General features: G+C 43.4%; 1 protein-coding gene across 1 annotated transcript in view; it reads left to right on the forward strand.

The window, feature by feature from the left end:
* LOC119647856 (RNA-binding protein Musashi homolog Rbp6) overlaps nucleotides 1-17,172 on the forward strand; it is a 1,519,969-nt gene that overhangs the window by 1,468,765 nt on the left and 34,032 nt on the right. The window contains exons 11-12 of the mRNA XM_038049124.1: nucleotides 5,314-5,379; nucleotides 5,506-5,738. Coding sequence (XP_037905052.1) covers nucleotides 5,314-5,379; nucleotides 5,506-5,738 — 299 coding nt within the window. The remainder of the gene's footprint in view (nucleotides 1-5,313; nucleotides 5,380-5,505; nucleotides 5,739-17,172) is intronic.

Below are 17,172 nucleotides of genomic sequence, written 5' to 3' on the forward strand. Positions count from 1 at the left end.
AGGAAATACTGCTGATGGCGGCCCAGGCAAATAATCCCTGCTAACCACGAGCTATGGCAATGGAGTGCAGAAATCGTCTGGTTATTTTCTATAGTCCTCGGTTCCTCCAGGAAATCCGCTTACAGCATTTGCCGCCTAGAATATGACAAGCCGCTTCAAAACACTCCAAAAGTGTGCAATTCCAGTTTTCAGTTCTCAGTTGATCTTTTATCGCCAAAATAATCTTTAGTGATTTTTTGTTGAGAATGCTGGGAGTCCTGAGTCCGCATCCACTTGATGACGTCCAGTCCGTCATCAAGTGAGTGCGGACTCAAGACTCCCAGCACCCTGGGATGTTTAACCCAAAAAGAGGAGTCCGTGGACCACAAGATAGTAAGTTGCTTCCCAAGTGGTCCGGTCCGTCATCAATGGATGCGAACATAGGACTCCCAGCATCCTCAACAAAAAAAATGCACTTCGGCCTGGTCTAGGTTTGAACTTAGGACGGATTTCACTTCAATATAATTCGCACTCATGTCGTGTTTCGGTCAGGGCAGAGGTGAAGCAGCATCTGATGGGTTGCCTCTCCCCTGAACGAAACCGTCAGTCAAGATTTTTGATAATCTTTTGTTCCTTAGAGAACCAGATTTTATTCCTAAGAAGTTCATCAACTTTTGTATCCGTTTTCTTAGGGTTCGATCTCTGTATTGCAATCTATTCGCCTGCAATAGTCAAACTGATTTCTTAGACACGGTGGTCTGAGAGTGGGACTTTGTCAACAATCTCCCAGTTTTTCATTTTTAATTCTAACATCTTTGAAGGGCCGATTGTTCGGTAACTTTTTCTTGATTTGATGAACTGAAGGGCATACCCTTCATTCTCAGTCATGAGACTGGCTGAAGTGATAAAATCAAATCGCTTCCCTCTTCTATTATCGGACACACTCGTTCCCCAACAGAAATGTTAAGCGTTCGTATCGAAACCTATTAGGACTTCAAACCCACTTCACTCTGCACAGTCTATCAGATCCCTTAGTTCTTGCGTCGGTGGAGGACACAGTGATTCATAGGATGAGGACATAGAGGCGGCTTTGACACTTTTCCTAGTACCATTCACTTGGTATTGTATTATGACCGTGATTAGGACCTGAGAACAAATTCGTCCTAGCTTGCTTGGTTGTTTATAACAAATTTGATACTTTGGCCTTCCTCATATCCTCAATCAAAATTCAGACCTCATATTTGAGCAAAATCACAAATATTAAGAGGCAGGTTGTCCTTTGGTCGTGGTTTCACACAACGGTCTTTTTTTCCAGATTAAACCTTGTCTTTGGTCCTTGAATTTTCTGATTAATATAGGTGATCCGTTGTACGTGGCTTTTTTCTGTGCTCTTATCCCTGGAAATACTTCCCAATACGGTGGAAATTTAAGGTCAACAGCATTTCTCATTTAGAAAAAGTTCAAAAAATCAATCTCTTGATGCATCGGAATATACGACACATTTTTGTACTCTTTGGGTCCTAAGGAACATTGAGGATCACAGGTGCTTTTCATGGGGACCCGTTCTGTGCTCTCTTTGGAATTTCTACCTAACTTCTGCTACTTCCTTCCAATTGTATCAGTACCGTTCTTGTCGTGTGGTGCGCGGGCCATCGACATTTTGAAGTCCGCTGGTTTCTAATTTAAGGTCTTTGTTTTTGCAGGCCACCGTAAAATCTACCATATCTAAAGCTAATTGACAATGTAATCGGTTCTTCTCCTAAGTTTTTCCATAATTTGCTATTTATCTTGGCCAAAAGATTGTGGTAAGAATTCTTAGACAATTTTTAACCAACGCTTGCGTCCTATTTATTAAGATCGTCTTAGTAAGCCACTGTATAGACCCCCCTCCCCTTGACATATGGGTTGAACAACTGAAGTCCGTGTTTCTTAGGTTTTGATTTAACGAATTCCTGGATATTTTCAGTCTATTATGCTCGTCGAAAAGAAGAAAAAATAAAAAGAAGACGAGGTAGAACCTGCCTGAGATGTAGCGATGACATAGGCCAGGACCTCAGACAGGGATATCGAATTGATGGACAGCGTTCTGAAAACACTTCTTGCCAACTGAATAGTGTCCATTTCATGGTTTTCAGTTGTCCGGTTGTCCAGCGCATTCAACATATCAAGTAGCGCAGGGATACTTGTTTGACTTCCATTGCGATGTGAAAGCGGATGACGAGGACACCATTGTCTGCAACAACTAGGTTCACCTATTTGTAGAGTCTCCGAAATTTTTGGAGATAAAAAATTTATACTGATGGTTTCGTTGAGGGCAGAGGCAACTCATCAGACGCTGCCTCACCTTTGCCTATCTTAGAGATTCCTTTCTCTGCTGAAGCCTGTCATATTGCGTTGCCGTTTAGTATCGACTAGGGAAAGCTGCATTCTCTTCTGACTTTTCTGGGATTACTGGTAGAAAGGCTTGAGTGGTGGTCGCCCTCTTTTGAGGCCGTTTTCTTCCGGGAAGGATGATAGGAGAAAGGATTTTATTTAAACAATGAAGTAGTATAGTGCCCTGCCAATTATTGAATATCTTCAAGTCCCGATTATTACAAGGACTGGTTTTAGGGCTGTGACATTGGTATGCACCTTGAACAGCTGCTGTTTGCCGGGGGTTCTTCCGACGATCTCTGTATTGTAATTCTTGAATTTATGGACAGCGCTTACTATCTTAATATGCATATGCTAGCAGACCTTGCTCAGAAATCTTGCTACAATTGTTCCAACTTGACTTCTCTCCTTCCTGTCCTTGCGGGCTGTTGGTAGGTGTGTTGAAATGCCCTTCCAGCGTCTCTGTCCAAATTCCCTTTCATGGTTCACGTAGATTCCTTCGTTTTATTAAAACAACCACTGACAAATAAACTTGATCCTTTCTCGAATTCGTGGCTACTCTAAATCTATCAGAATTCCACCTATTGCCTGCACTAAGTGAACTATAATTGAAACTAGATAACCAACTAATAAATACACAACGACCATGTTCCCACCAGTGCTGAAAAATTAAGTCACACAAGTTGTATTTTTATGTCATTAATAAAGCCTTTATTATCCACTTAGTGGACGCATTGGACAATATTCCATGTGTTTTTCCCCATATTGTTTTGAACCCACATCGTCCTTTCGTTGGAGTTCGTGAGCTCTGTAACACAGAATGGAATTCGAGCGTGCTTATCCTCCCCGGGGGATATATCTTTTATTTCCTGTTGTTTCCATTTAATATTGTCCAAATCTGTTTATATAATGACCGCACAAATGCTCTCCTGGGACAGGCTAGCAGCAAACAGACCGACTACGATGAAAAGGATAAAAATGAAAAGAAGTCAAGTTACAAGCGATTTCTGTTTATTGGGCCATTGCTGATAACAAAGCATATCGCCCGCTTTCACTATTTGGTGTCCTGGTTTATCGCGAGGGTCAGATCGAGTGATTTGAAAGGATTATGTAGTTTGACAGAGAGAGCTGAGTTGGCGTTTCCTCGCGCAAGTAAAGCCCCCTTATAGTGAGGCGTTATATGAGCGTCTGTCGCATATTTTCAACCCTCAATGGGCTTTTACTTTTAAGGGGGTCGTAAATTTGTTTGCAAACCAAATTAAGAAGCATAAGTGGTCCCTGTAAATATGAATATCCCCATATTTCGATTAGTTTCAATTTATTCCCCAGAACAGTTGTTCCTCCATCTGTTGTGGTTATAGACACATATAAATGTTGTCGCATTTGAGACCTGTTCGTCCTTCCCAAATTTAGAGACATAAACAACAATAGCCAAGCCAACAATGCATTCAAAACGAAACTTTCGGAAAAGGTAATCACCCCTTGTTTATACCCATCCAACCAACTAATCCACGGTGTCATAGGGAAGTCATCGGAGACGTCTTCCCTGGAGCAAGCCGGTATCCTTTGCAGATTTACTAAAGTTTAGAAAGCAGCTTGGCTTCCTTTCCGAGACTGTCCGGGCTAAAGGAAAACGTATGGACCCAACCCCGCAAGTCGAGGAGGAGCAAAGATTTGTGGCGCCGGTGAACTTTTCCATAATTTTTCTGTGTACATACTTGTGTACCGACTTTCGAGTCCCGACGCACCTCCCTCTTGCTTCCTTGCACGGGGGATAGAAAAAGGCCGAAATCACTAGTAATTTTTAGTGGCATCCATGTTTGGAGGAAGTTTCTCGTCCTCAGTGCGACGCTATGAAAACATCATAAGCAACCCCACCCTTACCTCGTACGTCTAAGATCATGACATGTCGCGCCCTTGCAGGGTGTGGGAGGGTGGGCTTGCAATGCTTAATGTTTGAATTTATAGTCATCCTTGGTCTCCACTCCTTCAGCCTGGAAAGTTTGTTTCGCAGATTTTTGTACATTTCGTGAAGTCAATAAGAAGATTACTGCCAGATTTGTTTGTTTGTTTGTTTGTTTGTTGTTTTGTACTTTGTTGCCTCGTTCAGTTTTTTTTCCCTCTCATCGCTTTGCCATTTTCTGTGTGTGTTTTTGATGATTCGATTGTGAACATGGATTAAGTTGGGTGGATTGGTTGGATTACAAACTATGAAGCTAGTCAAGAAAAAGGACATCGTCATGATGACGATGATGATTTTAAGCGATTTATGATTGGCTTTTCTTCGGCAAAATAAAGAGAAGATAGTTCGGTTGTTTTGTCTGCTCAAGTTTGTGGGGGAGTTTATAGAGCGTATAAGTTTAGGGATTTTGTGAAAGCTACAAAGATACTATCTTGATGGGGTTTTGATGTGAAATTATAGAGTCCTTGTGGTGAAAATGTTGGACTTTTTTCTCTCCTCAATGGAAGTCATGAAATGAGTTCAAAGTTTTTATTTGAGGAATGCGGTTTATGGTTTCTACACAGTTTGTGAAAGCAGATGCTTATGTCTACGACTGGATCAGGTTAGGAAGTGAGACACGTAGCTAAAGTCCTTGACTAGGACTTATCGCCCAAGGAACTTACACCATTTCGGGTGTATCTGAACAAGCTATAATGAAACCACCACTTATGGTTTGTTGGCTTACAATGGAGAGTCAAGGGGAACACTAGGGCCAAAATCGGCTCCGGCCATTCTTTATGATCCCTTGAGCCCTATGCGCCAAGGCTCCATAGATATTTAGCAAATTAACATTAACAACATCCAATAGATCTAGACTTATGTGTGCGTGGATAATATTTTAGAATTCATTCCTAGCTTCCTTAGACATAGCTTGAATTTCGTAGATGTATCTGAGAATATTCACTCAGTAGATCCAGGATAATTTTTCTAATTATGTTCTACTTTTAATTTGCTTTCAGTGGACTTAACAAATGGACAACTTACGCCCAACAACAACACACCACTTTTGACACAAGCGTTATCAGGTAAGGCATGAAAATTTGTTAATTTTAGTATGTCCTGCAGATCCTTCAGGATGTTTCCGAAAGCCTCTCCAAAAATCCCCTTATATTAGTCCCACTAACTTAAAATGGACTAAAATCTCTTTATAGTTATGAACAACTATCAAGCGGCAGCGGCAGCAGCTCAAGGATTCGGACCGCCAGCATCTCCGCATACAACAACAACACGGCCAGGATTCCCATCAACAAATTCACCTGGACCAACAATTGACATGTACAATTCAAGCGGAGCAGACAGTGTCGGCTATGTACAAGCAGCGAGCCCCCAACCATCGGGATTTCCAGCGATTGCCGTCAGTCGGGCCCCATTGAACTATAGTCCGGTAAGTCCTTGATTTACAGTCACAGTAATGTCAATTGGCAACTACAATTGGACCACATTCCACTCATATTGGTATGTCATTATCCTGAGGTCATTGCTTTCCTTGCTTCGATGTCTCGACAGCGTCGCCGCCATTTCTGATTTAAATCCTTTGTATTTTGGACAATTCAAAATGTAAATGGTAATGAAGTTGATTTTAGGGTGACCATATATTGTAGTAATCTAATTCGAGGATCCTTTTAGAATTTTTACAGTAAGCAGATCTGGTCTATAACATCACGATGTTAACCTAGCTATAAAAGGAATATGTAATCTATGGCCTTTATATTACGTTCGACAGGATGCTTGACCAATTAGGGATAAAATTTGACTCATCGCGAAATTTTAGGCCTGAATTTCAGGACATGGCTTCTTCCACGTTTTCCGTGGGGAATATGTTCAAAATAGGCCAAATACGTCCCAGAAATCTATTGGTTTCCCCCCGCTTCCAGAACTCCAAATAGCACTCTGACGTATCGTGTCCATGCTGGAAACTCCTAGGACCATATTTGCTGTGGTAAGGACAAAAGGAACAGAATCTAGTCTGCTCTGAGGATCTGAGCCCGTACCGGTCATGAAAGATACCAACACCCTGCAGCCAGAGACCACTTTGTGGTCCCCTAAAGAATGGTTCACCTTGTGTCGGCAACCAGGCTCTAGAGAAGCGTCTTTAGCAATGAGAATTCTAGGGTATGCCGAGCTAAGCGGCATGGGGTCCTAGACACCAATACCCTATAAAAGCCACCATAGTACTGTATGTGTTTTTGAGCCTCTAGCCCAGAAGCTAAGGTGACCGTATTTTCTTGTAGGAGAGCCAAATCCTTCTCGATTTAACGCGGATGGTAAGTCGTCATCATATGGAGTCTGTGACTGTCAAGCAGTGGTAGTAGATTCCACCTATCGTAGTCGCCAGCGGGTGTAGATTGAGACCACCAAGGCAAATAAAGATGAAGTCCATCTATGTTCGCCTAACTGGGTTCTCAAAACGTGTCTCCAGGACTACTAAATGTGTCTTTTCACTTTTCATCGTTGAGTAGAAGGCCTAAATGGTGGCTTGGCTACCGGCCGAAATGACTGAGTTGTGTTTGAGGACCTTGCCTTCCCAATTGGCAAGCGTTTAGTATCGTCAGTGTCTCCGCTTGGAACACACTGGCGTATTCTGAACGATAATATGACTCGATTATAATATACGTGTGTCCTGAGTGGCCAGGGACGACTTACCCCAAATACCTTAAAAATGGCTAAATTGACCATGAATGGCTAATGTTCCGTGGATACGTACTTCCACACCTCTGTCCTAGCCAGGTTCGAGAATGTGGGGAGGGAGGAGGTCCGTTGAACACTTCGATCCCATTTAGTTATTATAAATGGCGCCCAACGTGGGTATCGATATTTCCCAGGTCCTAAGAACTTGAATCAGTGGATCAGCCTATTCCGGCTCACAATTACCGTTTGAGATCAATAGATTCTCAAGATTATTCCCTTCTAGGTTCCACGCACACCTGACTTCATCTTTCTAGTTTTAGGTTTCACATGTTTTCCCCCAGAAACAAGTGTTTCTAAGTCTCAATTTTCCTTCCCACCTTGTAAAGTAGAGTCTCGTGCCCCATTTGCTAGTTGTTTGTTGTGTTTGTCTTGGAGACTCTACTTCTCATAGATGATTCCAGAAGTCTCTGGCTCTACGGGCCTGCCGAAAGGTATTGCCGTCTCTTTGCTTTTTCGTAGGGATAAAGTGACGGGTGAGATGAATTCTTGATGGAATACGGAGGTAGTCGGCTTCTTGCTGTGCCGGTCCGTCCTCAAATATTCATCCTCTCTTTATTTTCTGACTCCAAATGACGAAGATTGAATTCTCGCGATCCCTTTTGTTTGTTCTTGTTATCTAATTCTCTATGACGAGAATGTGATCCGTCGTGGATCCTCCCTTTGGATTGCGGCACTCACTGAGGGGACCGAAGTGTTCGAAGGGCCCCGCCTCCCACATTCCCGAGTCTGGTTAATACAGAGGTGTGCAAACAAGTGTCGACGGAACACTTCAACGGAGCTTCAAAATTTACGGACAGACCTTCACGGTCAATTTAGTCACTTTTTTAGGTATTTGGGGTAACTCTTCCCTCCAGGTCGTCTCAGGATGATCCTTTGATCATCTTCAATCCCATTTAGTCATTACGAAATGTGCACTATTATTACCCATATGCCTTATGAAAGTTCGGGACGCAAAGAAATATGACTCACTTTGCTCCAATAAACGGAATTAAGGATATCTAGTAGGTCCTTTTGACCCATACCTTGTCCGATTCGGAATTTCATCTGTAGACCTTTTCTTTATCACAATAAAATGCTTGACAGGCGAAGGTAGCACTTTATATCGAATTTAAGTCATAACATTTGCCCTGAAATACTTTGCCTAAGACTTATGTCTGGGTTGATGGATTTATCTTTTGGTCATTCTGTTAATCAATGTGTGAGGTTCGAAGCTACTATTTTGATATTAAAAGTTGCACCCTCCAGTCTTGGGCTACCCAGTTGTCATTTAGGATAGGGACGATTTGTATCCTAGCTGAATGTCAGATATCAATCAACTTAGTCAAGTATCTGAGTTACCTAAAATGTCCTTCCTTCTCAAAAGGTTTTTTACAGGTGCGGCAGGTGAAGTGTTCTAGGTACCAATACAAGATTGTCAGTGTTGAACTTCAGTCACGACTATAGCCTAAAACTACTCCTCCCTGCATCGGGGACTTATTCACTTCAGAGTAAGTCCCGTCTTATGCCTCATCTAAACCTTTCTTTTCTTGCTATAATGTAGATTCTGAATTTATGCCGAACAATTTTCAATTTTCTTTAGATGTCAGCATAATGGGTACGAAATTTTTAGCCTTCAGTGAAGGTTGGTTTCGGACGCCTCTGCTAACTATTCTAGGCAAATAGAAAATGTCCGCTATGGGTTATTCTCCTTCTCCTCCTCTCTACAGGAGGTACAGATTAGTCCATCAATTTTTCCTATCTTATTAAAGTGATTGTTTTGACGCTAATATTCGTGATGGTGCCAAGGCAACTCAGCGAAATAAAGCGTGCAGATTCCCTCCAATTGTCTTAGACTGGGTGCCCTTTTTTGGAATCTTAACGATTATCCCGATTCCGATTCCGATTCTTCCACTCTCTGGCAAAAGGTCTTGGATTCCCAAGTTTTCCCTATCAATGGAAGTAGTGGATCTGCAAAAACTTTAGGTGCAGCGATGAGTAGTTTTGCAGGAAGGCATCAAGCCAGTGGGCTTTACTCCAGCATTTCCTGCTTTCCTGTCAAGCGCAATAGCAAATTCCATTTTGGTCACGGCGCATAATATATTGAACCTCGCGGAATTTTGCTTGGTCTTGAAGATCGAACCCGTCATGCCGCCAGCGTTGACTGCGGTCAATTGAGTCTTCAACCCCTGCGAGAGGCCATCAAGTCCACCGGCTTCATTCTAGTATCCTCCGCTTTCCTGACGAGCGTAATCGAAAATGCCGTTGAACTTCCCGGGATTTCGTTCCGATTTGCCCGGATAGCTCAGTGTTTAGAGCACTGGGTTGTCATACAGAAGGCCGCGGTTCAAATCTCGCTGGTGGCAGTGGGATTTGTATCGTGACTTGACGTCGGATACCAGTCGACTCAGCTGTGAATGAGTACCTGAGTCAAATCAGGGTAATAATCTCGGGCGAGCGCAATGCTGACCACATTGCCTCCTACAATATACTGTAGTGTACCGTTACGGTCTTGAATGAAGTGCTCTAACACACTTCAAGGCCCTGATCCAATATGGATTGTTGCGCCAACGATTATTATTATTATTGGAGATCGAGCACGTCACAGTCGCCATCACTGGCAACGGTCAATCGAGTTCTCAAACCCAACCCCCCTGTTTCTTTCTTTTTAGTGCTGTTCGAAACTCATGTAATTTCTAGCTGTCTGGCAAAGATCCTTTAACAAAATAGACCACCTGCGATTTCCTCCAATTTAGAGGCGACTCATCGGGCGCTGCTCCTGCCTCTGTCTGGGAGCAGCGTAACAAAGCCGGACGTTGTCTATTTTTTTCTAAATTCTTAGTTCTGGCCCAGAACAGAGGGGTCTGTAAACCAGAAAGCGAGAAAGAACGTTTCTTTACAATTGGTTCAGGCCATCATCAAGTGGGTGGCGGACTCAAAACTCTCTCATATCCTTAAAAAAATAAAGATACTATGTTAAGCTATAGCGACCTCCTGGCCTATCTGAACAGCCGTCGAAATTTTTTCGAATTCCTTCTGAAGTATGATGACAACGTATGAAGGGGGTCGTTATTCTTTACATACATGCTAACCGGTGTTTGTCATCACTGCCTTCAGTGATGTTCACCAGAATATCCCCACCCAAGTTGAATCTCTTTTAAGTCGCTCGGTATTGGCACGTTTCCGTTCTCAGATGTGTTTTTATCCGTCAGCATCCTCGTTCGTTCGTCTTGAAAAGGTGAAACACATGATGGCCATCTAGGGTCATTACATAGAGGCGAGAATACAAGGCTGTAGCCAAAGACGGGGGAATATCCTCTGTCTGCTTGAAAAAGGAAGATGGGACATTCACCGAGAATGAGGAGCACAGGGTACACCTGCTCCTCAGAACTCATTTCCCGGGGTCTTACCCCTCGGCGGCAGGCGACAACAATCTGCCTGACACCCCAACAATGAATAAAAGGGGAAGGAAGGAGAGCTGGAAACTAGCAAAAGAGGTATGCTCAGAAGCTAGGCTAAGATGGGCAGTGGGAACTTTCAAACCAATGAAATCTGCCGGAGTAGATGGCATTTTCCCAGCACTTATCCAGAGAGGCCTAGGAATTATCTTAGAGTTTCTTCTGAGGGTGGTAAGGGAGAGCATAGCACTGGGTTACATACCAAGGGCATGGAGATGGGCAAAAGTGGTCTTTATTCCGAAAGCGGGTAAAAAGGATCCTTTTCACCCTAAATTTTTCAGACCAATCTGCCTAACATCGTTCGTACTCAAAACGGTGGAGAAGATCATAGACAACTATATTAGAACTAACGTTCTAAAGCACAATCCCCTACATCACTGTCAACACGCTTACCGGGCAGGACGGCTGACAGAGGTACTACGGGACGCCATAGAAACAAAAGAAATTGCACTGTGCGCGTTTTTGGATATTGAAGGAGCGTTCGACAACACATCGCACACAGAGATACTGAGCCGCAAAGGAGTGGGAAACACCCTGGCACTCTGTATGGGCAAAACGCTAGAAAGCAGACAAATAGAGGTACAAACAGGTACAAATTCTATTATCATGAACACCACTCAAGGCTGTCCACAAGGTGGAGTACTATCGCCGCTAATGTAGAGTATGGTAGTGGATGAACTCCTGGACGTGTTAACTAATACTGGAATACAAGTCCAGGGCTACGCGGACGACATTGTTCTAATCTGTAGGGGCAAATATGAAGATACCCTATGTGATAGAATCCAAACTGGATTAAGGGTTACTAGTGCCTGGTGCAGGAAGGTGGGAGTGCGGATCAACCCAACCAAAGCCACCATAGTATCATTCACAAGAAGGCGTAAGCTGGATCACCTGAAAGCCATAACATTACATGATATGGAGGTGAAACGAGAAACAGAGGTCAAATATTTGGGAATCACGCTAAACATAAAATTACTCTGGAAGACACATGTCGGGAACACTTGTCGGAAAGCCATGAGGGCTCTAATGACTTGCAGATCCATAGGAAGAAAAAAATGGGGTTGCAGCCCGAAGATACTACTTTGGATATATACTGCAATAGTAAGGCCAATGATTACCTATGGAACGGTAATCTGGGTGGAAAAACCCAACTCAGCACACAAGCCAGGAAATTACATAAGCTCCAAAGGCTGGCTTGCGTGTGTATCAGTGGGACAATGAGGACATGCCCAACGGCATCCCTGGAGGTCCTTCTGGGATTAACCCCCCTCCATCTGCACATACAGATGCAGGCAAGGAGATCAATATTCAGGATGGCCGGTAGTATGAGTGAGGCGGGGAGCTGCCTAAATCGAAGGAAGATTGATATTCTTTCTAGGCGGTATCCCGAATTACTGATACCGAGGAACAACATGACAACGAGGTTTCACTTCGATAAGAAGTTTGAAATACGTTGGAGTAACAAGGCAAACTGGGAGAGCGTGGCTGCGACATACGGCTTCAACCAGCAACTGATTACTTGGTACGCTGACGGATCCCTCACAGCAGAGGGAACGGGTGCCGGTGTCATTGGCCCAAGGAAAATGTATTTGGACCAATGGGCAGGTACATTAGCATATTCCAGGCGGAAATTTACGCCATAGACAAATGTGCCTCCTTTAATCTGCAAAGGAACTACAGGGGGCAGAACATAGCTATCCTCGCCGATAGCCAAGCAGCGATGAAGGCACTTAGGTTCAACCAGGTAAACTCTAAACTGGTATGGAAATGTCTTGAGAGACTGAATACACTCGGCTCGTCCAACAAGGTCTGGATACTTTGGGTTCCAGACCATGCTGGGTTGGAAGGCAACGAGGCAGCGGAAGGCAGCCAAGAAGGGGGCAGGGATGCCTTTACACGCGCCAGAACCCTTCTGTGGAATCGGAAACGGTTTCATGGCTATGAATCTAAGAAACGAAGAGAAACGGTTGAGGGAACTATATTGGGCGGGCCTACCAGGGATGGAGCAGTCCAGGGTGCTTATTGGGGGATACGAACCCATGCGCACAGAGGATTGCTTAAACCTCACCAAGAAGAACCTCCGAATCATAGTGGGAATTCTTACTGGTCATTGTCGGCTGAACTACCACCTAGGGAAGCTAGGGATATCTACGGACACTGCCTGCAGGTTCTGTGAGGAGGAGGACGAAACCTCTATGCACGTCCTGGGACAGTGTCCGGCACTTGTGCAAAGTAGGTCGATACATCTGGGAGAACACTTAATACCAGATGCAAAGCTGAAACTTCTGGAAGTGGGGAACATACTAAAGTTCCTAACGGTTACAGGCCTGCTTGAGATACTATGATCAATAGGTACACTATAACCAGTAAAAGGGGCACAATAGTTCTTCAAGGACGCGGTGCGACTTTCCCTTAACAGAATAATAAGAATAATTAATGGTGGCTTCGCTACCGGCCAAAATGACTGAGTTAGGTTGGGGGATTCGGATCATGCCTTAGTCATCGACCGGGGTCCACTACCGTCAGTACCTCCGCTTGAAATATACTGGCGTATTCTGAGGGATAGTATGACTCGGTTATCATATTAATGCAATGACAAAATAATAATCGTTCTGAGTAAATGTCAAAATCAAGGACTAGGATGCAAGGCAGTGACAAAGTGGGAAATGTGCGCCATTATTACCCATATTTTCACAAGCATTTCAGGAGGCGAAAAATGACACAAATGTAAATAATTTTGCTTTGATAAGCTGTACTAAGGACAACTCCACATCCTTTTGACGCACACCTAGTCCAATTAGAAATGTCAGCCGTAAACTTTTCCTGTATCACGATAAAATCTTTGTCAGACGAAGGTAGCCCTTTATAGAGAATTTAAGTTACAGCAATTTCCCTGAACCGCATTCTCTAGCATGAGTATGGATCATTGGTCTAATATTTTGATTATTCTGTTATTCAGTGTGTGATTCCCTCAACGGCGCCCAATGTGGGGCTTGAACTTACGATTCTAGTATGTCAGATATCATCCAACTCAGTTGTGAACAAGTATCTGGCTCAAATCAGGACAGTGATAGCGAGCAAGTACAGCGCTGACAATACTGCTTCCGTTGACTCTATCGGTTTAATGTCAAGAATGAAATTGAACTGTTTGGTTAGCAATTATTTTTAGCCTTCTCAAAGTTTCCTTGCAGGAGTGACAGGTGAAGTACTTTGGCGTATCGACACTTTAGTTATGATTACAGACCAAACCAGCTCCACTCTGTATTGGGAATTAAGTTACTTCTCGAGCACTTGCTCTTTATTTGAGGGTGGATTCTCAGGCTTCCAACCCTCTTCTATTTCGGCCTGTCATCATAACTTCTCAACTTAGAAAGAAATGAGCCCTTTCCTAAATAGAAAGAAATGTTATCTGTTTCCCGTTTTGGTCGAAACACACGTTTGTACTTTAGGCTATACCCATTAGCAGACAGCATGCAGCACCCAAATTTACCTCACAAAAATTCCAGCCTTTCCATTTGTTCAATTTGGGGGTACAAGGATCCTAACAAAGAAGACCTGTTTCATATTGGGTGGGCCATCCATGGTAACCGTCAATCTGCTAAAGGTAGTGGTTTCTTGGCTAGTTGTCGTTCCTATTTGTCGTATCCGTTTGCCGTCTTTACGCTGAGTTTTACTTGATTTGTTCAGTTTTTTAGCCGGAAACTTTAGACCATACTCTTCTCGGAAGGTTTACTTGATGCAATTTTCACTGAGCCTATTCTGTGTGGCAAGTGGTCATAACTGCTGTATATCATCCAGGTTTTTTAATTTAAATACTTCGTCGCAATTGGCCTTCCAGACGGCTGGATTTAAGATCGATTCTTGGCCGACCCTGCTCGCGAAATTTATGATCACCTTCTTCATGAATTACAGGTGCTTCATGGAATAAAACCGATGTAACACCGCCCCTAGAGTCGATCTTCTTGTCCTGAAACCATATCGTCTCAGCAGGGGACCTCTATCACCGTCGATTGCTGCTTGAAAACGGGGTTAGATTAGCTTTTCTAGGAACTTTCCTGTCATATCTATCAGGTAAAGAGGCCTCAGTGCTTTCTGGAGTTTCTTCTCCCTTGAGAGTGGATTTTTGCCTTTTCGAAGTCCTAAGGAAGTTACCTTCTGATAGACGTCAGGATGTTGGGCTAAATTATCTTTAAGAGTGCCTCCAAGTTTTTAAAGTTCTTGCTTGAATGAGCAGCTGTAGAGTTTCATTCGGTATCAGTTCGAGGTCCTCAATTAAGGTCTTGCGAATTAACTATTTCGACAAATTTTTTGCTGTCAAGAAAGTGGGTTTATAGTCGTGCTTGTAGCTTATTCACAACAACCTTTTATCGGGTACCCTATGGATTATTATTAATGTAATTTCGGAGGTCATTTCTTTTTGCTCCCTTAATTTTTTTGTAAGTACTTTCTTGATTGGTAGCAGATCCGTTGTTTATGAACTTCAATCTGCTCCTGAAGCTTGTTCTTCCGAGTGTAGTTACTTCATTGGATCACCAAAACGCTGCTTGTTCTTTGTGGTATCCTTCTTTGTTTTTTACCGCTCAGCGGACGTGCACTGACTTTTTATCTAGACGGTTGACAAAATGTCAATCTTGGCGTTTGTCACCCCAGCCTCATGTCAGTCTGGTAAATGCAGCCGCGGAGGCGAAATTATATTGGCGCCTAGGTTCGCGCCTCCGATGTGCCGCCACATCACTCCACCCCCGACTGAAACCGCGCGGATTGAGCGAAGCAAACCGTCCCCGTGATCCCGCCAATGGGTGTCACCGGGTAAATCTGACGCTTCGCGGGCGCTTTTTCGAAGCTGCCGCTGGTTCATCGAAGTCCTTTAGCCTCGACAAGGATACCCCCTTGGGCCCGCCCAGTGGTCGTGGAAGTGGGAGCGGGAGATTCGTTGATCATCATATGGTTCTGATGGCTATCAAAGGCAAAAGGATTCCGTCAGGTCCTGAGAGTTTGTTATCTTAAAACGTGTCAGCAAGTGGTTTTTGGAGCTCTTCTTCAGTGAACGGCTGCCGTGTTTGTAATCGATGGCACCCCGTTGCCCTCAATTGAAGTTTTGTGTCGAAAAGAGAGTGTTCACTATCTCTATTATTCATTTTCTTTTCGTTATTTCTAAGCTAGGGTACGGATCTTTTATCCAGTGGCCCGGAATTATTTTGAATGTTATTTCAGAGGTCTTTCCGTTTTATAAAGTTCCCCTTTTTTGCGGACTGGCAGTTCATGAATTTGAGCCAGGACATGGTACATGTTCCTCAAATTGCAGCTGCTTGGTTCGGTCACAAAAAGATTCCTACACAAGATTGCTTTTACATAAAACCTTAAAAAAGGACGATGACTCCATCGAACCAACCGCTACTAACCGGGGCAGGGAGTAGCCTTCGCTGATGATTACTACTTTGGCTTTTTTTTCTAAAAAACTGGCAGTGCTATGAGTCCAAAATCATTTGTGGTTCTGTAAACACTTTTCTGTAGAATTTTGATGAAGTGTGACTTGTAGTGACCTTTAATCTCAAACTTACCGGACCTAAGTAGGTAAGTGATCTTTTGGGTTGATTCCTGGCCTGAAACATGAACAGCATTTATTTGTGCGACACCATTCGTTCCTCTTGTTGCCATGGTCCTTTGCAATACTATTGTCCATCATCTTAATCAAATCATTTATAGCAGTTTCTTAATTGTTCCGGGCATTCTTGGTATTATCCAGTCAACCTTTGTCCTTCCAACCATGGTGAGAATGCTTCGCTTTATTAAAGTATGTTTTCCGTGTGCTCGAACCGACACCCCTGTTTTTACGGCTGTGATAGGGTTTTGAATTGGTGGACCTCGGTGCATAACCGGGATGTCTGGAGTTCCTTATTAAGGCAGGCCTAGAACGGATACCGGTTGTTACGCCGTTGATGATGATGGGATTTTCCAGCTACTTTTGTTGGCCAAGGAATAAATTCCTCATGTTTTGTCCTGTTCCTGCTTCAATTTTGAACTCATTGAGCCATTTTGGTTTGGGGGCGACTTTTTCCGAATCTATACTGGGCTTCGTCTCATGGCCGCACTCGCTGGTCAGTGACACTTTCTGGGTTTTTTTTTTAATATTTTTAGTTTACTGCAAAGCTTGGATTTTAGTTTGTGGCCTCTCTTTGTATGATCATTGGCAGACTTTTCAGTTGACCTCTCCGCTGTTTAGATATTTATTCCAATATTTTGGTTTTGGTGCTCGGATTTAAGCCCCGCACTTCAAATGCTTCTATGGAGGAGCGATCATTTTTTCGTTTTATTTTTTGAGAAAGTTGTCGGTCTTTTGTTGTTTCGATAGTAGTCTGCCTCGATTTTCCTCGATTCGGCTTCAGCTTTCGACCATTGATTGATAGATTAGGATGCCAGTTTCTATAGTCGCGTGCCTCTGAGCTCTATGAGCAGTTCTTAACGGAGGTTTTGCAATATTCAAACTGCTTCTTTCCTTTTAGTGCTGTTCGAAAATCAACTTCTAGCTTTCCGATAACGATCCTTTAAAAAATGGACGACATGCGGTTTCCTGCAGCTCTGAGGCGACTCATCAGGCGCTTCTCCTGCATTTGCTTTGGAACAGCCTAACAAAACTACAAGTTGCCTATCTTTTATTAATTTTTAGTTCTAGCCCAGAACCAGGACCAGAACCCA

Source organism: Hermetia illucens, chromosome 2, assembly GCF_905115235.1.
Source record: "Hermetia illucens chromosome 2, iHerIll2.2.curated.20191125, whole genome shotgun sequence".
In the NCBI taxonomy this organism is placed as follows: Eukaryota; Metazoa; Arthropoda; class Insecta; order Diptera; family Stratiomyidae; genus Hermetia; species Hermetia illucens.